General features: G+C 40.5%; 2 protein-coding genes across 2 annotated transcripts; one reads left to right on the plus strand and one right to left on the minus strand.

The window, feature by feature from the left end:
• Positions 1 to 1,802: 1,802 nt before the first annotated feature.
• Positions 1,803 to 12,790, minus strand: LOC109627132 (5'(3')-deoxyribonucleotidase, mitochondrial). The gene is made up of 6 exons (XM_069517229.1): positions 12,655 to 12,790; positions 10,143 to 11,003; positions 9,240 to 9,340; positions 5,879 to 5,939; positions 5,664 to 5,778; positions 1,803 to 4,625 (listed from the first exon to the last, which is right to left on the minus strand). The coding sequence occupies exons 2-6, from the start codon at positions 10,422 to 10,424 to the stop codon at positions 4,486 to 4,488; spliced, it is 699 nt and encodes a 232-aa protein (XP_069373330.1). The 5' UTR covers positions 10,425 to 11,003; positions 12,655 to 12,790; the 3' UTR covers positions 1,803 to 4,485.
• A 45-nt stretch (positions 12,791 to 12,835) lies between these two features.
• Positions 12,836 to 21,971, plus strand: cops3 (COP9 signalosome subunit 3). Its single transcript, XM_069517227.1, has 12 exons — positions 12,836 to 13,017; positions 13,998 to 14,127; positions 15,071 to 15,183; positions 16,167 to 16,216; positions 17,141 to 17,233; positions 17,942 to 18,121; positions 18,218 to 18,358; positions 18,854 to 19,027; positions 19,423 to 19,509; positions 20,100 to 20,213; positions 20,320 to 20,400; positions 21,129 to 21,971. Exons 1-12 carry the CDS (start codon positions 12,963 to 12,965, stop codon positions 21,180 to 21,182), a joined length of 1,272 nt encoding a protein of 423 aa, XP_069373328.1. The 5' UTR covers positions 12,836 to 12,962; the 3' UTR covers positions 21,183 to 21,971.
• Positions 21,972 to 22,019: the final 48 nt, after the last annotated feature.

Raw genomic sequence — 22,019 nt, forward strand, 5'->3', positions numbered from 1 at the left:
ACCATTAACATTTCATCCACACTGTGCAGAAAAGAATACTGTCACAACATGCTTCACTTGACTTGGACTGGGATGAATACCCACTCAAGATATTCTTCAATAACTTTTTTTCTGAAGGCCATAGAGACCATAACCCTCTCCACTAATGTGGGTATGCCCGATCCATTGGTACCATCCCCGAGCTTCTACGACCTTTGGAAGGGTTAGGGTAAGGGTTGTGATTAGTGTTTGGTTTTTGGGTTGTGGTTAGGGTTAGGGATGAAAACCTATTGGAGATCAAGATATTCTTCATAGAGGCTTGGGCATTTCAGGATTAATAAAGGGTAGCTTGCCACGCAACCACACCGAATTTCAGCACGTTTCGCATAAGCAGCGCGGAGTTATTCACCCTATGGTGAATATGGCTTAGGGTTGCAATGAGGGTTAGAGTTAGGGTTAGGGTTGTGATTAGGGTTTATTAGGGAAGACTGTCAGCTGAAATTCGAGAATTGAGTTAACGCACAATTCTGCCACAATGCAATAATCAGAGAACATGGAAGAGGTGAAATTTCTTTTTTTATTGAAATAACATGTTCTTTTCTTGTTGGAATTTTCACAGTAGCAGTGGTGGACCTGGGATCTTTCTAAATCAGGGGCCATTAAGGGGGGGCCACTCAGATTTCAGCTGATAAATATCCACCCCTATCCAACAATGTTAGTAATGACAACATTTACAGCAATACTCTACTATTGACACTTTAAATAAGATTTTTCTTTTGATGTTTGCATTAGTTGTTAATGCACCATATATTACATTATTTTGTATGATTTTGATAATAAAAAAGACAGTTTTTAATAACCCCTGCAATATGTTTTATAAATGCAGCTAAATTTATTGAATATTGCGTTCAGGGTTTTTAAATTATGTACTTATCTGTGTTCAGTATGTGTGACTAACAATTTTCCATCCGCAAACAGGCCTTGAGAGACTCGGTCAGCCAACGATATTTGCATCAGGCTGACCCACATAGCTCTGTGCAGACATGACCTTAATATTCTGCCTCGCTTCATATAGAGCACACCACTTCCATCAGTTCAACTGAGCGGCACAAAAGAGTGAAGGTGCACGCTGAGATTTGAGTCTTGAGGTGTGTTTGAAAAGGCTGAAGAAGCAGAGCGATGACCTGAAAGAGCCCGAGAATCAATGCTGTGTGAGGAAGACATAAGATTGTGTTTATACCCCCCCCCTCCAGTGAACATATCCTTCCCGTTGACAAACCACTGTGGACAATGATTGCAGTGTTGTTTATTTAATATCCACTGTCAGAGAGTTACGCAGAGGTTCACTTCTACATGGAGCCTTTAGGGACCTATAGAGACACAGCCAGCTGCAGTAGTCTGGGCAGCTTCACGGGTACTGGTAAAATGCAGAGAACATGGGCTGCCTGTGAGGAAAGAGGATGTGCGACTGGGGTTGAAGGAGCTGGATCACCTAGGATCTAGATCACCATCTTAAACAAGGGAGTTACTTCTCAAAAGGACCAAAATATATCTGGCACCTGGACTTAATGACACTCCTCGGGGATCCAGCTCTTTCAACGCTGAGCGCACATCCTCTTTCCTCATGCGCAGCTGGTTGCGAATGAATTCATGACTTGTCCACTCTCATGTATTCTCCTGAGATGTCTTCCTCTTATGTAAAACCCTTACCTACTGATTTAATATCTTTATATTTGAGGCCAAAGTAAAGATCTTGTTGTGGTTTCCATGTTACCAAACTGGAGTACATTGAAGTGCTGAATGAAAAACATTATGAGATGTGGTAAAAGTAGATATTTTTTATTTTACAACCATCAATTTCTTTTTCTCCATGTCCCGTCATACTTTTACATGATAGATAACAGGTTATATCACTTTTCTTCATCGTTACTTTGAGAACTCTTTAATGAATCAATCATCTCCGGTGCTGCTCAAATATTTACCAGCACCACAAACATGAGACGTGACAAAAGTGGATGAGTTACAACTGACACTAGAACAGTGTTTGCGCCACTGAAAGCTGACTAGCTTTTTTTTTGCTTTTGAGTAGCTTCAGTGACAACAAATCCATCGAGGGGGCGATCACATGACACTGACAGGACTTCCGATGAAGCTGCTTCACAGTGGTCTCCAGCACAAGTTGACCTAGTTGACAGCGGATGTAAGCACAGTAAGGAAGCAGTTTCATAGGAGAAAGGAAGTGAGGGGAGAGAGAATGGCAGCAAAGTGCTGGGTTCACAAACAAATGCACAGCCGCTGCCAGGAGCCCCTCCCTGCTCTTTTTTGCGTAAACTTGACCATTTTCTTTTTCATTTGAATTAACTTCCTATTTCAGAGATATTGAAGATATTTTTTTCATAAATGAAGTAAAAAAAGAAGAAAAAATAAGCTTCATTTTAAAGAATCAACATCGGGCGGATGTTTAATGTCTTGCCTCTAACTGTTTGTCTCCTCTGTAACCATGATGAACTATATTATGAGCTATTCTTTAACATTACTCCTACACTTCTCCGCAAGAAAGAGGAAGTTGCTTAATTAACTTTCATTTATTCCCATGTAGGCTTTTGATAGTATTTCTTTTGTAATTCTCAAAAGTGTGAAAGAGTTTGATTACAAATGACACAGTATTTGGAGCTAACTACAGGAATCGTTAACAAAAACAACGATTCAAGTGTATGAGTAGGTCGATTGATCAAACCGATAGATCTACCTCTCCAAAACTCCTGAAATGGTTTTTAAGCTTTCCAAACTTTTGTCAAGCCGTTTGTGACTCTTAGCAATGTGAATTAAAATGATGACATGCCTTGGTCCAGTTATTCTTTGCTTTGAATGTGGTTGAAGTGAGGTGAATACATATGTTCAAGATCCATCACTTTGTTATTAAAAAGCACAATTGAGGCAAAATCATGACTGGTCACCCAGAGATACATTTCTCAGCTGAAACAGAGTGGTTTAAAAAATAATGTGGATACCTTGAATGATTTGTTTTGGTCGATACTGATTTGAAATTAACAAAAGACATGAAAAATAAACACAAACATATCTGATCATGTTTTGGAGATACTCTGGTTCTGTTTTCTTGTTTACCCTTTAACTTCAGTGTGTATTTACAACCCTAACACATGTAAAAGCGGAACATATCTGATAATATATCGTCTATATAAATGTTTTAATCTCAAAATTACAATTATATTCATTATTTTTCGTACATCTTTTAATTTTTTAAAATGTCTTAATATTTCATAAATTCAACACAGATTTGTTTGACACAAGTGATGGTTTTGGCCACATGCATATGTATTTGTTCAATTCTGAGGGGTTTGACCAGCACTTTGTTTGTCTTATCAATCTATTAAAGCTGCTTTCAGACATGCACTGAACTCTTGATAATGTCCAGAGGGGCTGTGTGTGAGAACGCAAAGGTCTGAGTCAGTTGCTCGGGAAATTCTCTAGAGTTCCCCCTAGTAAAAACTCTGGATAATGTGCGAGTGAGAAAAAAAACAGGAGATTCTCTTGAAGATTAAATGCAAGCGAGTGGGCGGGTTGATGTTGTTTCTAACACGTGACCCCCCCCAAAAAAAATACTAATATCTCAGGATGAAAAGGAGAATTTATATGTCATGTCCCGTTTCCTGCATGAATCTCCTGCTGCGTTCTTGTGGAGAAAGTCTGGACCCCATTATGTGGACATTCTGCAGAGTTCACATCTGAAAACAGCGTAATTAAGATCCATGGATCTTTGTGGAAAAAGCACCAGAATACAGTAGCCAGATTAACTCTTGAGGTATCTCTGCGTGTGTATTCACATTGCTGACAGTGGTATGGTACACACCTAAAAACAGCAACTAATAAGCTTATAAAACAGTAACAATGTAAGTCCAGGTCACTTTCCCTACAACTCATGGAGGCTATTGTTTTGTAAATATTAGCATGTAGTGGAGTGGTCTGTTGTTGTGAGTCAATCGTGGTTGAATGACTCATTAATGCAACACAGTGTTGAGAAATCCTGATAAGCCTTTTTGTGATCGACAGATAAAAACACTCTGGTGGCTCAAAAGAAAAAAACTAAAAACATGTTTGACTTGAGGCAGAAATGTCAACAGATAGATCCTTAAAAAAACATAATAACAGCAAACAGGTCGCAGCCGACAAGAAGTCCAATCTGCTCTGTCAGACTTCCCATGTATCCACATTGTCTAAATGTTCGTTTGTTTTGTTGTGACATGTTGTTTCAGAAAGAAGTGGAAATGTGGTTGTCAACATGACTTCACTCTCAGTCTCATAGTGCCCCCCTGTGGTCCTTCAAGTGAATGTCAACTCCCAGCAGAGACCTTGAGTCAACCATATAAATCAGTTTCCTTCCAGTGACACCCACTGGTGATGATATCATGGCGGTGGTGGTGACCCCCCACCCCAAGAAACTAACTTGGAAGCCAGGCCGCCATGGCTCTTCAGTGCAAGCATCCCTCACTGCCTCTTGCTGTCCAGGATGGCCCTCCAGTCGTCCGACCAAGACAGGAGGCGTCTCTGGGAGGGGCTGAGAGACAGATGCTTGTTGTGGCAGGCGGTAAACAAGATGTGCTCCCACGTCGGTTTCGTCTCCACGCCTGCTCGGGACACAACCACACTCATTTCACTGTGCGCAGTGTCCACATGTTTCAGACGACCTAGCAGCACCTGACTGACACTTCACACACTGTGGCAGCTGTCTCATAAACTGCAAACTGATTGAACTATTCCCAGGAATATGTATGTTTTCATTTTGATCTTGTTACATCACTGTCTATCTTGAGGCCAGTTTTTTCATCTTGTACGAACCCTCCCTGGAATGATTGTGTGATCATTATCGGCGGCCTACGGCTCAGGTGGTAGAGTGGATAGTTCATTAACCAGGTTGGCGAATTGATCCCCGTCTCCACCATCTGCGCACAAAGTGTCTTTGGACAAGATACTGAACCCCAAATGTGCAAGTGCAAAGTATTACTCATCTCAACATGACTGCTCCCCAAAAGTGAGGCTAATGCATCTCAATCACCCCCTAGTGGCTGGCTGCAGTGGACGTCATGAACCCTGCCTCATCAATGTTAGTGGATGGGACATGGACCAAACTAAAAAGTCGAATAGATTTTTCTCAGGGATAATTTTTACAATAAAATGAAATGTAAATCACTAGACATGTTTACATGGATATCAATAACCTGATTAAGCCTGAATAAGACGTAGCACATGTATATTTCTATATATGTCTATGTGCCCTGAGTGTAAACAAATAGTACGACTTAATGTTGACATGAGTCTTAATCAGATTATGCTCTGTAACATGTAAATGGGAATATGAAAAGAATATTTTATAAGCAATTCATGTAAACACAAACAAAACAATGTCTTATTAAGAATAGTCGGAATATTGGTGTCCATGTAAACATACTGACTGACTCATTTAACATTTAACATTAACAGCTTTCAAAACACTAACAATGTAAGTCCAGGTCACTTTCCTGTGTTCATGTATTGCACATGGGTGTCAGTGCCTACAACTCATGGACACTATTGTTTGGTAAATATTAGCATGCAGTGGAGTGCTCTGTTGACTGTCGAGGTAAACACTTCATGTGCACACACATTATCATGCACACAGTCCTCACCAAGAATATCAGGCTTGTCGTCTATGAGGATGTCTCCGCTGATTAATGTCTTGTCCCTGGTCAAGATGACCTGCTCCAGAAAGTCATGGCCCAAATGCTTCTCCACCCAAGCATACTGGACACACACAGCAGATTAGATCTCATCAGAAAAAAAAAGCAGAGTAATAATTTGCAAAAGGCACAGAATAGATGTTGTTGATTGGCAGAGGGCCTACCTTCTCATATGGGCAGTGTTTGTAATGCTTTATAGGGCTGGTGCAAATAAAGACATCTGTGCTGCAGAGAGAAAGAGAGACAAAACAACCAGAAGGGAAGAATTAATTATGAAATCAATGCTACACTCTCACCCCTGATGTCTCACAGCCACACAGGATGTTCATAACTGGAATGGATAACTATAACAGGCACCAGGCAGAGGTAGAGAGGGAGAAAAATATAAACATGAAATGACACCTGAGATTTCCCTGATGTGGAAACAGGTTCATTCAGGCAATGTGGAAAAGGGAAGTCCTATTTTCAGCAGGAGAGGAAATGTAAACATAGACTTTCATAAACGTGGTGGCTATTTCTGGATGTTGTTCCAGTGTGTTGTGTGTTTCTCAGAATGCTGCTGGAAAAGGCAACTGCAGCCTCCTTCTGTTGACTGAGATTACATATGAATTAAAACTCATAAAGTCGATGCTAATTACGTGTTGCTTCTACATGTAATCACAGTCTTTATGAAGAGTTGGACTGATGTGAGGTTTTCAAAGTTCTGGAGTGGAGCTTCTAATATCCATATTAAAACCTGAGTGACACTGACGTTTCTCAGTATCACTGTTGACGTGATGAAGGTTGCTCGAAAAGAGCAACACACTTGTGGCCTGAACTACAACGTGAGTTTATCATACCCAGGATATGTTTCTGTTGTCTAGCTTCACTAAGCCTAACATCAAGCTTCCTGGACAACCTTTATTACGAAGCTAATTATCAATTGTCTCAGTTAATTTGAAGTTAACTCTATGGCTGCAGTCAGAGAGTCAAAATAATTCTAAACACTATTCCTTGGAGGAGAAGCCGTGAGGAAAGGAAAGGAGAACTGCAGTGCAGAGAAAATCCATCCACTTAAAGAGTTCTGCTTTAAAAAAAAACAACTTTATATAAAACAGCAGATACACAAAGAAAACTGTGCCCTACGCCTACAATTCAAGACGGTTTCCTTCGGACTGGACAGATTTGACAGAGAAGAAATCAGGAGCTCAGACGATCATGTGAGAAGAAGAAATCAGGAGCTCAGGCGATCATGTGAAGACACTGAAGTGTATCAGGAAGATAAAACAACTGTTCTGTCTTTATATTTACATGGGTCTGTTACGCTGCTTTACAAATCTTCTGTGCCTGTCAGGATCCTGTGGACAGATGACTGGTTTTCCAGTGATCTGACTGGTCTGGACTTGGGCATTATCAGGTTTAAACTAGCTGCATTAATAGTTCAGAATATGTTATCATGGTGATTTACGGTGGTAGAGGAGATGACAGCAAATCCTGCTTCCTGGTACGTGAACTCTCCAGAGTTACAGAGTTACTCTCTGAAACAGTAATTCAAACTGGTGCCTCATCATGTGCAATCGAAAACAAATATGATTACAGCACATGTGAGACTGGAACCACACTCTATGGGCGGCTGTGGCTCAAATTGACCCTAGCTGTTCCATGAGTGATGTGAGATGAAACTGCACAAAGAAGCACTGTGTGACTCTGACCTCAGCAGGCCGAGTCTATTACAAGAGTGCCTTGTGGATGTAAGAAACTGGATGTCAAAGTATAACCCCCGGGCAAACTCATCCAAAAAATAAATCCTTGTTATTGGCTCCAGAAACAAAAAAAGTCAATTACTGCCATCTACTGGACAACCATCATTAAATCTGTAGAGCAGCTTCAGGAGGCACAGAACTCAGCTGTCAGGATTTTAACCAGAGTAAACAGGCTGAAACACATCACCCCGGTTTTAGCGTCTTAACGCTGACTTCCAGCGGGTTTCAGAATTGATTTTAAGGTTATTTTAATTACTTACAAAACACTCAATCGTCTGACTCCTCAATATATTGCACATCTTTTGTTTCAATACAAGCATTCTCACTTTGTGGTCCTTAAACAGGTGTCTTTTCAAATGCTCCAGATTCTCGGATAAAGGAGACAGAGCTTTTGAAATAAGAGCTTTAGCTTCAAGTTTTATTCAAGGTCTTGCTTACATTTTAATGTATTCATTCTTTTATGACTTGTTATTTTTATGTATTCTTACTTGTGAGTCTTTTATTTGTTAAGCACTTTGTAATTTCGTTTTGAGAAGTGCTGTAGAAATAAAGATATTAGATAGAAATATATTATTATTACTATAAATGTATTTTTGTGTGTGTGAGAGAGAGAGAATGGGCGAATGTCAAAATTATAGAATAGAAAAGCACTGTATAAATACAACCATTTACCATTATATATAATTGAAATAATATATTTTAATCTATATTTGCGGAATGTATGTAAAAATATACAGCAGTAATGAAGTAGAAAAAAAAGGAAGATGGGGGATCGTACCAAAGCTGCCAAGATTATTTCACTCAACTTTTTTTGGCACGTAATTCATTTTTTATATTAATATTAAACATTCAAATTTACAATCATTGCACCACTTTAACAGCAATGCACTTTTATTGCACGCACGACTACAGGTATTGAGATTTGTGAGGTAATGCAGTTTCAGCTTCAGTGCTATGAGTGATGCAGACCACTAGATGTCACTGTGTTTTCCTAATTGAAGCCCTAGAACTTTTTATCATTGTTTGTGCGCAAATAGAAATTAAAGCCTAACCCTCCCAAAAACTTCAATAGGCTTCATCGGCCCATCACTACAATAATGAGAAAAAACGATTAGGTAAAAAAAAACACTCTGGTTAACTTGTATGTGGCACTGCTGCTCATACTTCTATAACTGATTGACTACACACATCACCAGTAGATAAGCATCAGCCCACTTTAGCTAACACACTAATCCAGGTTGGTGTGACAGCTGGTCCAACACATTCAGTTCTTGCAGGTTAACAAATAAACTGCGTCCTTAACCATTGCAACACAAGTTGAGAGTTAAACCCTCTCATGGCAATGTTAGAAAATGAATACATCCGTCAGCAGCTCTGAGAAGAATGCCGCAGAACGAGGCCCCTCAATGGACTCAGATAAGACAAGGACTCTTGTGTTGTAATGCCGGCTATGGGACTCAAGGTCAATGACTGCAACTTATCAATGCTCTGAGTTCCGCCAGTTCAGGTTGTTTCCAGTGGTAACAGGCGTTTATCCTACATAGGCGTTGGACCCGAGTGAGGCAGGTTTGAGAGTACGGTGCATCTCTACAGATTGAATGTGAACTAGCTTTGCCTCAAATGACCAAATAGCTGCCTTGAAGTCATCAGAGGGTTTTGCAATGCTGTGCTGGGCTGCCTATGGACACCATACACCCAAACGGTGTGAGAGCTAGACTCAGTGTGAGCCTACTACTGACTGTGACGTATAATAACAGGAGTTCCCTCGTAGTAACTAACTTACTTATCCATCCTGGCCATCTCCTTGACGGCTTCCACTCCTCCTGGCAGTGGCTCCAGCTCTGTGAAGAAGTCTTTGGACTGCCAGATACTGATGGCTTTTTCCTGAAGTCAAAGCACACACACAGGCATAGACCTTATCATTGAGCAGTTAACAGCTGATGAGGTGCATTTATGTGTATCTGACCTGAAGCTGGACCGTCTAAAAGTCATGTTTTTCAAGGTCAGACTTCTCTCCAAGTGTCACCTGTGAATGGCTCCAGAGATGTGACAACACCAGACATGTTTTCGTTTTCCTGACACTTCTGCTGTGTTGGCGTTTGTGTATGTGAGAGAGACGGCCGAGGGCCAGGAGAGGATGAATCGTAGGAGATGTGGTGGGTTAGAGGTTTAGTCTCAGCATAGATTTGAAAATGAGGCTTGGCAGATTCACTTGTAGCAGACGATCGACCACCTTTAATTAGAGGGCATTATCAATAAATGTCGAGGTCCAAGATGTTTTGAGCCACGTTCCACTCATAAATATAACAAATGTGATATCAAAACCAACATTAATCTATTCCATTGAGGAAGAGTCATATATTTTAGTTACAGCTAAAAAAAACACTCACTTTGAAGACAAATCATTAAATTGTGCTTGAGTATATCAACATGGGAACACAATGTTTTAACTTAATGACCCTCCGACTGATTCATACAGGACTATAAATGTTTTGGATGCAGGGAAGAGCAATATTTCCTGTTGATTACTATCAAACTTCATCTTACAAACCTGCCACTAAGAACACACGGTCTCTAAATGAGAGGAATCGTTTTGCTCGTTTACTTCTGGCAGCACTGAACTGGTTCACCACTTGAAGAGGCCTCTCCAGGAACCATCCACTCACTCATTCATTCATACACCTACACACAGGTCCGTCCTCAGCTGTCCGTACTGCGCTGACACCCAGAACCCCCTCCTGTCCTCCAGGGTGATGTAGGGCTCGCCCGGGTATCTCGCCCGGTACTTCTTCAGGAACCCGCCCTCGAAGTCCGCCAGCACCCCGTCCATGTCGACCAGGACCCGCAGTCGCTTGCCGGCGAGGGAGGAAGTCGACATTTTCTCGCAGATCCTCTTCACCGGGTCAGCGAGCAGAGTCTTACCTCTTCCTCTTCCGAGAAGGCGTGTAGTAGCGGAGAGCAGCAGCATCGTTCACCATAAGCGAGCTCCGGGGACACGGTCCGGACGGCGACAGGAACCCGTGGATACAGTCCGCATAAGAGTCGAGAAGTTAAAACCCTGCAAATCCTTTCTGACTGTTCTCTGAATTAAATCTTATTCGTCTTCTCGTGCAGTTGTGTTCAGGTGCTATCTTAACTTTATTTTGATCACATTCGCCCTAACAGAGGGTTAGCTAACGTAAGAAGCTGCCGGGGCTAGCAGCACCGCAGCGGACGGGGTCAGACTTGGCCGCGGTGAGCGCACAGTTGGTCAGGGATAGTGATCTGACCCGGCGGCCTCCTCTCCACCACACGGTATCTGTGATAGGGACTATCGTGACCGGAAGGAGAGGAGCTGGACACCGCAGCACGGGGAGACCGGAGGAGCCCCGCTGCAGAGGACACACTGTACTCAGGTCTGCACTGCAGAGATATGTCCCTGCGGCGAGACGTCTCACTCCTCTGCGCTGCTGTCGCGTTCTTCTTCTTTTTGATGGTGTAGGGCAGTTAGCCAATAACGTTAAGCTGCTCTACCGCCACCAACTGGTAGGGAGTGTGGATCGGGAACCTGGTGTGAAAATGAATACGAAATAATCCTGTTGTCACGACTGTGTTTCATCTTTATTGTACAAAGTGTTTTCTTTACCATAGAATGGTCCCTCTTTATTTAAACTGATCTAAACTAAATAGACTGGACAAACTGAACACCTTTTGAGTTTTTATGACAACTGAAGGCTTCCACAGGTTCTCTGTCATGTTTGGAAAGGGAGGTTGAGGTGAGAGGTATTCAGCTATGACATGAAACTTCATCTAACCTAACCTAATTTCACCTAATTTCCCTTTGGGGATGAATAAAGTAATCTATCTATCTATCTATCTATCTAGATGTCACTACATTCTACACAGTGAACCTTTAAAGGCTCAGTGTTTAGAATTTAGTGACCTCCGTACCTCAGCAGTCTGACCAACTGAGGTTCGAGGAGATCAGTCCTACTCCAGAAATCAGCGTTCCTTAAAAACTAGAGGATGAAGAGAAGATAATAGCTCCTGTCCAGCATGGTTAGTCCCACGTCTGAATCCCTTAGTCACCTAGTGTTTATTGTTTCAACTAACATAACGTTTCATTGTGGTTTTCAGAGGTTGTGGGTTAGAGCAGAACAAAGAAAGCATCAAGATGTGTCAGGCCTTCTGCTGCTGCTTCAGCTGCTGTACTATAATACCATGAGTTCTACATGGTCATTTTTCAATGATTGTTTGTGTTTTTATATTTAATTTTGCAAATTCATTTTACCACTTCAAGTATTTCTCATTTCTTTATTTCAACATTTCTGTATTTATTTAAATATTTCAATGTTTCTTGATTTCTATGTTTTCTATCAAAAGTCAAATGTTTGCAAAGTTTTCACTTCAAATTTACCACTGCATCCTATATTGTATGCATATATAAATACAAGATGTTTGAAAATGTGCCAGAATAAACGTTCAGTATTGAAGATGATTATTAGTATTATCTGCAGTTATTGCGGTTATTCGGTAACACTCAAAAAGCTTGAGTCGGCTCATACTTTATCATTTCTTTTGTGGTAGCAAATGACAAGCAGGAATAGAGGTTCTCAGTTCAAGGTGTTTAATTCATGCAAAAAAGCCCAGATTCAGCTGAATACAGGACTGAATGTCGCATATGAATACATAAGAAAATAGTAACTCTCAGTTCATAAGGCAAATACTCTTTGAATACTACTATACAAAGAACAAGGACATGGGTTTGAACTGTTTGTGTGTGCTCATATCTATCTATCCAATTTTAGCTGGTGCTCACAAATTCAGAGTTGTTGAGGGAAAAGACTTGGAATTTGGGGTTTGGGTTAGAATCAGGTTAAGGTTCTGAATTTAGTTGTGATAGTTAAGGTTAGGGTAAGGGACTAGGGAATGCATTATGCCAATGAATGTCTCCACAACTATAGAGAGAAATGTGTGTTTGTGTGTGTACATATATATAGATATATATTTCTATGTTATTGTATACTTACACAATGACATAATAACAATTGATGCATTTCATCTGCATCAATAAATACAAATACAAGACAAGATGAATAACTACTGTATCTTGTGTTTGGATTTATAACAAACTTTGTTGGCCAGTAATAATCAATGGACGAGGTACAAACAAGTAAACAAGAGCTCTTTACATTTTAGAACACCTTTGTTTATCTTACCTGCATTTCTTTTTACCCTGAAGTCTCAAATGGGCTCATTTATTCCCTCAACACGTGAAATAAGCACAAGAAATAAGAAGTCTCAATAAAAACCACGAGGAGCATCGCGGGTAAATCATGTCGCTGGCCCTTTAACAAACCAACGGGCGGTTGGTAAATCTCGTGTCAGTTCGCTCTGCTCTCACGATCTCGCGATACCTTCTCCTCAGTGGCGGCTGTGTGGCCCCCTGTCTCAGTCCGGACGGAGTAGTTTCTGACGTTTGAATGAAAAACAGTGCGAATTACCTCCACTTTGGACCCGGGAAATAATGGCTTCAGCCTTGGAGCAGTTTGTGAACAACGTGCGGCAGCTCTCCGCTCAAGGTAAGCGCGCTGAACCCATTCAAGTGGGCAAGTATTAGCTAGTTAGCTAGCATATGCTATCTAGTGCCTTGCCGATAGCTCGGCAGCCAAACTGGCCAGTGCCCCTTTTTCTGCTTTATCATGTAAACACACCGCAAATGTGACTTTCTCCGGCTACGAGAGTTGCGCAAAGTGTCATCAGAAGATGCGTTAGGACTCGCAGACGCCGGTGGCGGCCGCGAACTTGGTGGCTCATGCAACATAATGTCAAAATCATACTTTTTGTTTTTGATCTAGAAAATAATTTCTGATGACTGCCTACCGGTAGTCCCGCCCCGGCCCCGCGCGATTGGCTGCCCGACTGAATTGGGGATTATCATTGGTTAAAAGTCATCTGTCAATCCCACTGGTATTACCTCTGTTGCAAGGCCTTGACAGGACACTTGACCGGGCGATGTTTATATAAATACTCAGCACGCAGCACGGTGGTCGTAAAGAATTCAAGTAGTCATTTTGTTCTCTGCACTTGTATTTACTCGCGTCTCTGCAACCTTTGACACGCACATTGAAATTGTATAAATCATTTCTCCACTCAAAACAATAAAGACAAAATCGTAGCACGCTCGACACAAGGTGTTTCCCTGCTGACCTTTGTGGATTCTAATATGTTCACCTCAATATTTACAATTGCTGTGATAATTTTATAATATAACTTCTAACCTATGCAACCAACCCATTGCAGTTGTATACTCTTGTGTACAACAGCAAATAATGACCCTGTGCTGTTGACACTGATATTAAATCCAACTGCACGCAATCTATGATACAAATAACAGGCCCACCTAAAGACAGTGATATCTGAAATGTAATCTGTATCCAGCGTTGCCACGTAATGTGTTTCCAATGATCTAAAGAACATGAGAGAAGTTTCAAAGTGGTTTAATGTTCTCTCTTTTTTTCTGTTGTCCCTCCACCTTTATTTCCCAACTTTACCCCCCTAGGCCAGATGACTCAGCTGTGTGAGTTGATCAACAAAAGTGGGGAGCTGCTGGCCAAAAATCTGTCCCACCTGGACACGGTGCTGGGGGCCTTGGACATCCAGGAGCACTCCCTAGGCGTGCTGGCTGTGCTGTAAGTACCCTGCATCGACACAGAAACCCCTTTTTACGCTGGTCAAAACAACCCACTAACACCTGCTGACATCTGGCCGTTATTTGCAATGAGAATGGATTCAGTCTGCATTCACTCCTGGGTCAAATGACAAAGCAGTGATGGAAACGTGACACCCGGTTGAACATGCAAATTTGACAAGACAATGCACACTTCAGTTGTAAGTGCATGTGTGACATGGAACATGACACATCGGGGCGGGGGTGTGAGGGCAGAAAGGTAAACAGGTTTTAAAAAATCTATCTGTAGTTGCTTGGTGTAAAAGGTATAACTTTATCCAGGTTTGCCTCCATTGCTACAGTTAGCCCTAGTCAAGAGCTCTGTCTCCAGGAAAGTTTTCTGTTGTTCATATGTTAATTTATGTCTGAAACACTTCTGCCTTCATTATGCTCCTTACTTGGCCAAGAGATTGTCGTATTGTTGTTCCTGGTGAAGGTCGTATTGTACTGTTTGCCTGATGAACAGGGCAGAAGCAGTAGGGCTAGGAAGAAAGATTGTTTTGAATGAGAGACGTAACTCTTCTTGGATATTTGTTATGTGGCAAAATAACGAGAGGGGGGGTTATAACTTGACACAGAAATTTAATTTCAAACATCAGTATTCTCGCACCAATATTAAAAGTATGTGCATATCCGTATGTGTTTTTGTAGATTGGACTAAGGGAAGAAATCAAACAAAGCAAAACTCTCAGACAGTTTAAAAATATTTAACTATTAATGCCCTAGATTAGTTCTCATCTCACCCAAACCTAAATATCTGCAAGTCAGTAAACAAAAGGTCCCTATAATGTATTTTAATTTTCATCCCACATGCAAAAGTATTGTTGTTACCAGTGAAGCTTTCAGGCCTGTATCAAAGTCTCTGTGTTTTACTTAATGTTTTTTCTTCTACTACTGTGTTCCAGATTTGTGAAATTCTCCATGCCAAACATCCCCGACTTTGAGACCCTCTTCTCCCAAGTCCAGCTCTTCATCAGTACCTGCAATGGGGAGCACATTAGATATGCAACAGACACTTGTAAGTCCTGACTAACCAAACCTCTCATTACTAAATGTTTAGGACCCTGTTTGTCTCCTGGTGGCTGTTTGTATGCTGCACAGGTTTTCAGTTGAACCAGAAAACATCTTTCTTGACTACTCAGTGTGCTGTTGTTTGTTATAAATAGGCAGAGTAGTCAGGCTTTAAGTGAATTATTCCCACTGCTTTCATTAGTTATCATTAATTATCATGTCCAGAATGTTTTTCAGTGTCTGTAGACAACTAATGCAAAATGTTTTTCAGTGTCAACTCAAAATAAGAACACGTTGTGTTGTCCTATGGAATCTGAAATGTAAGGGACAGACATGTTGCTAGAAATCCTTTAACAACAAGACAATAGTTTTCTATAGTACGTTATCCAATCAGTTTTAGGATGCTCATAAAAAGTAAAATGTTTCCAACTTGCAGCCCTTGGCAATGTCACAGTTGTCCAAGGCAGCCAATCAAATCTTAACCACTACCTGTTTGAATACCGGGTCTACAGGACAATTAGCAGTACTTCCTCATGAGGAACTGCATAATTCAAGGTCACCCCATTATGCAGTCATTGGCAAACGCATCCATTCCCAACACACTGAAGAGATGGTGGTTTACTGAATACCACCATCTCTTCAGCGAGTTCATGGTACTGTTTCCTTGTTTTCAGTTTATCATGAACTTGACATTTTCCCCCTCATCAAAAAATAGAGCAAAGGCAAGAGCTTGATGTCTATTTGAATCATTTTTTCCCCGCTATTTATATTTGATCAAAAACTACCTTCTACCCTGGCTAGGTTCTTGACATTAGATTAATTATTACAAACAAATTAAGACGTTTCTTTAGATAAATCATGGCACTCTTGCACTTTGAGATTGAGAAAAAGTTCCGTTTTTTATGTATATACTCCATTGTCAGTGTTGATAACGTATGTCCTTAACACATGTGACCAGTCATTTTGATTCCTCTCTGTTTCCTTTCATAGTTGCTGGTCTCTGCCACCAGTTGACAAATGCCCTTGTAGAGCGCAAACAGGTAAGACTGACGATTCTGACTCAAGTGAGAGTGAAATGTCCAACAAGATATTATAAAAGAGCTCTGATATAAAATATCTTTTCGAGTTTTAAACTCCAAACAAATCAATATTACCCAGCCTAGATGTTTGACAATCATGTGTAGTGATATTGCAGTATTGCTGCAGTTACTAATAAGGACCAAACTGTTTGAGTATCATTTAAAATACATGGCTGGTTTATTTATTTAAACGAAGACTTTTTATGCATAAAGACTATTTTAATGTGACAATTTTGTGTATTTTTTTGTTGACATACACAACTCACTGAGCACTTCATTAAGAACACTTGCACACCTGCTTGCTTATGCATTGGAGCATTTCTGTGCATAGACTCATGGGTATACCATTCAGGAACTTCAGTTTATGTTCACATCTAAATGATCTCAGTCAACTTGACCTTCTAAAGCTACTGTTGTGTATGGTTTCAAATACAACAGTCTGTAGAGGTGTGAAGGACAATTGAAAGCACGAAAACATGGATGTAAGTTAAGCAAGACTACAATATTAAAAACTAGAATTGGGTCAAGTCAGGAAATGTGAGAATGTATGTTTAATGTTTAAAACTTGTATGTAAAATGTTTTCTTGACACTGTAGCTTGTGAATGGGTGAAACATATCTCATGAAATGTTCAGTGCACCTTGCTGCAAAAGCAATTTACTACCTGCTGGAAAAATGATTCAATTTAAATCCTAGTTTTCAACACTGTCCAATGAGCCAAGGCCCCATCACTACAGCATCAGAGGCCCATGTTTTCCTTCTTCTAGCTCTAAATATTTAAATGCATTTTAAAGTGCGGTACAGTCATAGACCACTTAGAGTGTGTTTGTATGTCTCATGCAAGCTGTAACTGATTAAATACTTTTTTCTTCTCCTTCTCTAACAGCCATTGAGGGGTGTCGTCATCCTAAAGCAGGCAATAGACAAAATGCAGATGAACACAAACCAACTTACCTCAGTTCATGCAGACCTGTGTCAGGTGAGTCATTGCCTCCTGCAGCATCACCTCAATGGCTGTCCTAAAAGGCCTTGTCATGTAGCTAAAAGGGTACATCCATTTGTATACATTTAAAGACAGCATATCATGGGCCACTCACGTACACTGGGAATAAGTGTGCCAGTGTAAACAGGAAGTTATACACGTCTCCCTGGACAGAGGAATTGTTGCAGATTGCTCGATAATCCATTGCCTTCAAGAATTTAAGTGCACGTCAGCTGTTGGCAAAGACTTCAGGGTTAGCAACCCTGTACATGATAATCCATGTTGCGTTCTACACAGGTAGCTGAGGCTGGTTGTTGTGTTCCAGAAGTGGGTCATTTGATTGGTGCCTGACGAATCAGTGAAGAAAATTACAAGGGCACACAATCTATTTAAATATTTTTTCAGTGAGCTGCAAGCAAGCCTCACCATTTTAGCACCTCTAAAACTCTGAAGTGGTGTGGATGCCAGGCGAATCAGTAGCATTTTTAAATTAAAACGCAGTTGGGTGGATGTAACATAAATGTGGTCTGTTTGGGCTGTAATATCTATAATCAATGTGTTCTTTCTTTGTTTTTTCAATCGCCTTCTCTTCCCAGGTGCACATTATTTTATAACGCTTTATAGGTGTTGTGTTAAATTATTCAAAGACAAGCTCATGTCCACTGTGAACTGTCAGTCACACTTCATATCCCTGTCTCCCTGCAGCTGTGCTTGTTAGCAAAGTGCTTCAAGCCTGCCCTGCCCTTCTTGGAGCTGGACATGATGGACATCTGTAAGGAGAATGGAGCCTATGACGCAAAGCACTTTTTATGTTACTACTACTATGGTGGCATGATCTACACGGGCCTCAAAAACTTTGAAAGAGCACTGTATTTTTATGAACAGGTACTTTTTTTTTAATCCATCTGAATTTGTCATTTGCACCCACCTGTGTTGCCTATGTTTCTATATATGATCACATTTTGCATTTTCCCTCATCAGGCAATAACCACTCCAGCCATGGCAGTGAGCCACATCATGTTGGAAGCCTATAAGAAATACATCCTGGTGTCACTCATTCTCCACGGCAAAGTGCAGCAGTTGCCCAAATACACCTCCCAAATAGTAGGGAGGTTCATCAAGGTGAGTCTGCATGGCACTGGTGAAAAGAACGCTACTAGTATTAATAGAAAAAATGTGCCCGTCTGGTGCTCCTCAGTTTGGGAAACCAACTAGTTGAGTAAGGTTTGAAAAATCTCGAACAGTTAAGAGGTAATATGTTCAAAAACACTTTAATATAACTTGACGGTTTAGTCATTGGTTGTTTACAAGGACAGCAATATTACAATTACAGGGATTAAATGGTTACCGTTGTTGTTAAAGTTGTTAAAAGCAGCATTTTATACTGATATCTATTATACATATATATATATAAATATATTTAGTACACTGAGAAAGTATCCCTTAACTTTTTTCCACATTGTTACACTGCAGCCTCATGATTTACCTTCCATACTCCATATCGATAAAGCCAAGTTGTTTTGAATTAAAAATCTGTAGTATGAAATTGACATTAGTGTTCAGACCCTTTGCAATAGCACTTGAAACTTAGCTCTTTTTTTCCTTCTTGTCCATCAGCCCCTGAGCAATGCGTACCATGAGTTAGCTCAGGTTTACACCACCAACAACCCGGCTGAGCTGCGCAGCGTGGTCAACAAACACAGCGAGACCTTCACACGAGACAACAACACAGGCCTGGTCAAACAGTGCCTCTCCTCCCTCTACAAGAAGAACATCCAGCGGTTAACAAAGGTGAGTGTGTGTGTTTGCTTGTGTGCGCCTGTCTGTCAGTTATAAGAGCATGTGCTCCTCTATCTTCCAGAAACACTATATTCACATTACATGTTATTTTCCGAAGCAAAATATTGCTAATACTCATCCTTGAAATGTAGTCACATGATGCTATTTTACCAAGACTACAGTATGTTGATTAAACAAGGTACTTATTGGTCTGCGTGGCCTTTTATGACGTGTTTTGTCTGCTTGTCTTCAGTCATCCAACATTAAATATCCAATAAACTATTTCACCACAGTCCACAGGGTGAGTTGACTTTCCATTGTGATTTTGTTTAAATATCTCTCTCTCTCTCTCTCTCTCTCTCTCTCTCTCTCTCTCTCTCTCTCTCTCTCTATTGTGTCTCCTGCAGACTTTCCTGACGCTGTCTTTGCAAGACATGGCGAGTCGAGTGCAGCTGTCAGGCCCCCAGGAAGCAGAGAAATACGTCTTACACATGGTGAGTTGGTCCAGACCCCCCTTCACATATAAATTATAAAATATAATCACCTGATATCTAAACAGTCTTATACATTATACATTTAATCATATTTAACATATACTTTAAGTTTTCCGGGGGGGATATTTTAGCTGCATCCTCCCAACGGCCGCATAGACCATGTCGACCAAACTGAAAGGAGACATTCTAGTGTTCTTATTGCATCACCAGCTTGTCCCATCCGTTGCCTAGCAACAAAACTATGGAAGAAAATGCTCTTCAGTTGATTAAAAACATTGAAAAGATGTTTTTTTATCATGTGTTCTATGAGCTGTCCAGTTGAGTACTTAAATTTAAATTTAAAAATACAGTTCGTCACTGAAGGGCAGTGAATCATGGGATATGATGGGCCGAGAAGGATGCACCTAGTGGAGCCTCAGTTGCCCCAACACAGTTAATTTTTTATTAGACTGATGGGAAATAAATCTTTCAGCCTTCAGACAATGAGAGGATATAATTATATTAAAAAAATAAGCTGTTGTCTATCGCCATCATGGTCACAGGTTTTTTTGTGTGACACTGACATGTCTCTTCTTTGTGCCTTTTTGCAGATTGAAGATGGTGAGATCTATGCTAGCATTAACCAAAAGGATGGTATGGTCTGCTTCCATGACAACCCGGAAAAATACAACAACCCAGCAATGCTACACAAAATTGACCAAGAGGTGAAGATGCCCATCTCTATTTTCACTACTGACTTGCTTTGCAAGCTCTTGTCATAATAGTATTAGAACTTTTTAAGTGAAGCTGTGTCATTTTTTCCATTTTCAGATGTTGAAATGTATAGAGCTGGATGAGAAGCTAAAGTCTATGGATCAAGAAATCACAGTAAACCCACAATTTGTGCAGAAGGTGAGTTGATGTTAAACAGCATCTTATATGTAAATATCATTTCGTTCTCTATCATATGAACTTATGTTATGGGAAGGCCCTTGAAGTTTTCCTTGTGAATGTCATGATGTGCTTTTTTTCTCTGGGGAATTTACATTCAGGCGTTTTATGGGACAAAGATACATCCATGTTTAGTAGAATGGTTGCTTAGCAGTAGTAGAAATTAATGAAATTGTAGGAACTAGAATGGTATTTAGTAGAACGCAAACCTCAAAATTTCCCACACTCCTAGATTTCTGTTCTCTAAATATTTTTGTCATCAAGATCCATGATTTTTTTACCTTCATTCAAGAGAGTGGTCTTTCAGTTTTAGAGCAGGATGAGAACAGATTTTGCACTCAAATACCTGGCCTGTGCTTAGATTTGCTCTGCCTGGCTCAAACTGTGTGCTTGAACTCAGATATTTTGTTGTTGGGACATATTTCCTACGCTCTAGCTCTTCTTTATGCAAAAAACACATTTGATCATGGACTAATGTCAAAGCACTACTATTGGGTTTTCACAGCTAAAGTATCCAGTTAATCTGTTTGTAGAACTGCTTCCTGGAAAAGGCGCCTGGTTGGTTCCAAGAGATAAATGAGACAGACACTGTTTACAGAACTGTAGCAAAACCTGTTTGCTCCTAGTTGTTGGGTTTGTTGTCGTTACTGATGACAAAGTTTTGACATGTGACACATTTTTTCTTCTAGAGTATGGGATCACAGGAGGACGAAGTTGGTAGCAAAACATCAAGTTACTCCTGAGGGGCCTTGGACAGGGACAGAACGCTGCAGCTGCCCAACACGTTCTTCCCAGGATGAGTTGGATTTTTTTTAAAGAGGAAAAACATTCTATTGCATAAGGACATTGGTCAAGGAAAAAATCTAAATGTGTGGAATGATGATAAATTTGGTTATTCTTTCTTCACAGTGTCTTAAGGATAACAAAAAGGTCCTTACAGAAAAGGAAAAAAGATTACAATTTTGTCAGTGTTTTATTTATCAATGTTCAGGATGGAGCGCCACTGCTACATTAACAGAAACCACAATAATAAAAACTGGACTTTTTGTTCCAACATATGTGTGAATAATTTCACTGTTTGTTTTGGTTCTGCTGCATGATGGCCGTAACTCGAGAGCATTACATAAAAGGTAAACACCTCTATGGCTGACAAGGAATAAATCTGATATACTCTACATTTGTAAAGACTGCAACGATCGTTTCCCTCACTCCTTTGGTTAGAATGTAGATATCATCAATAGTCAAATCTGTACACATGTACATGCCCTTGACCAAATTCGGCACAGCGCAGGAGTCGTTCACAATCTGGTGCACTGTTTTGTTGTTTTTGTTGTTTTCCTTCCTTTTCTCTTTTTGTTTGTTTTTTAGGTGGGATCCACTAGAGGTCGCTAGAGCATTGTACAGAACCCCGTTTTGACAGCTTGTTATTTACAGGAGACGTGAAGTCAGCAGATGAAACCAATGTCATGTCATTTGGGAGCTTGAGCTTTTGCGATTGTGGATCTGTTAATAATAAATTGTTTACGAATATAGTCGTGGGTTTCATGCCTTTTGTGATCATAACACTCATCCAGCTTGTT

Source organism: Paralichthys olivaceus, chromosome 21 (assembly GCF_024713975.1).
Source record: "Paralichthys olivaceus isolate ysfri-2021 chromosome 21, ASM2471397v2, whole genome shotgun sequence".
NCBI lineage: Eukaryota > Metazoa > Chordata > Actinopteri > Pleuronectiformes > Paralichthyidae > Paralichthys > Paralichthys olivaceus.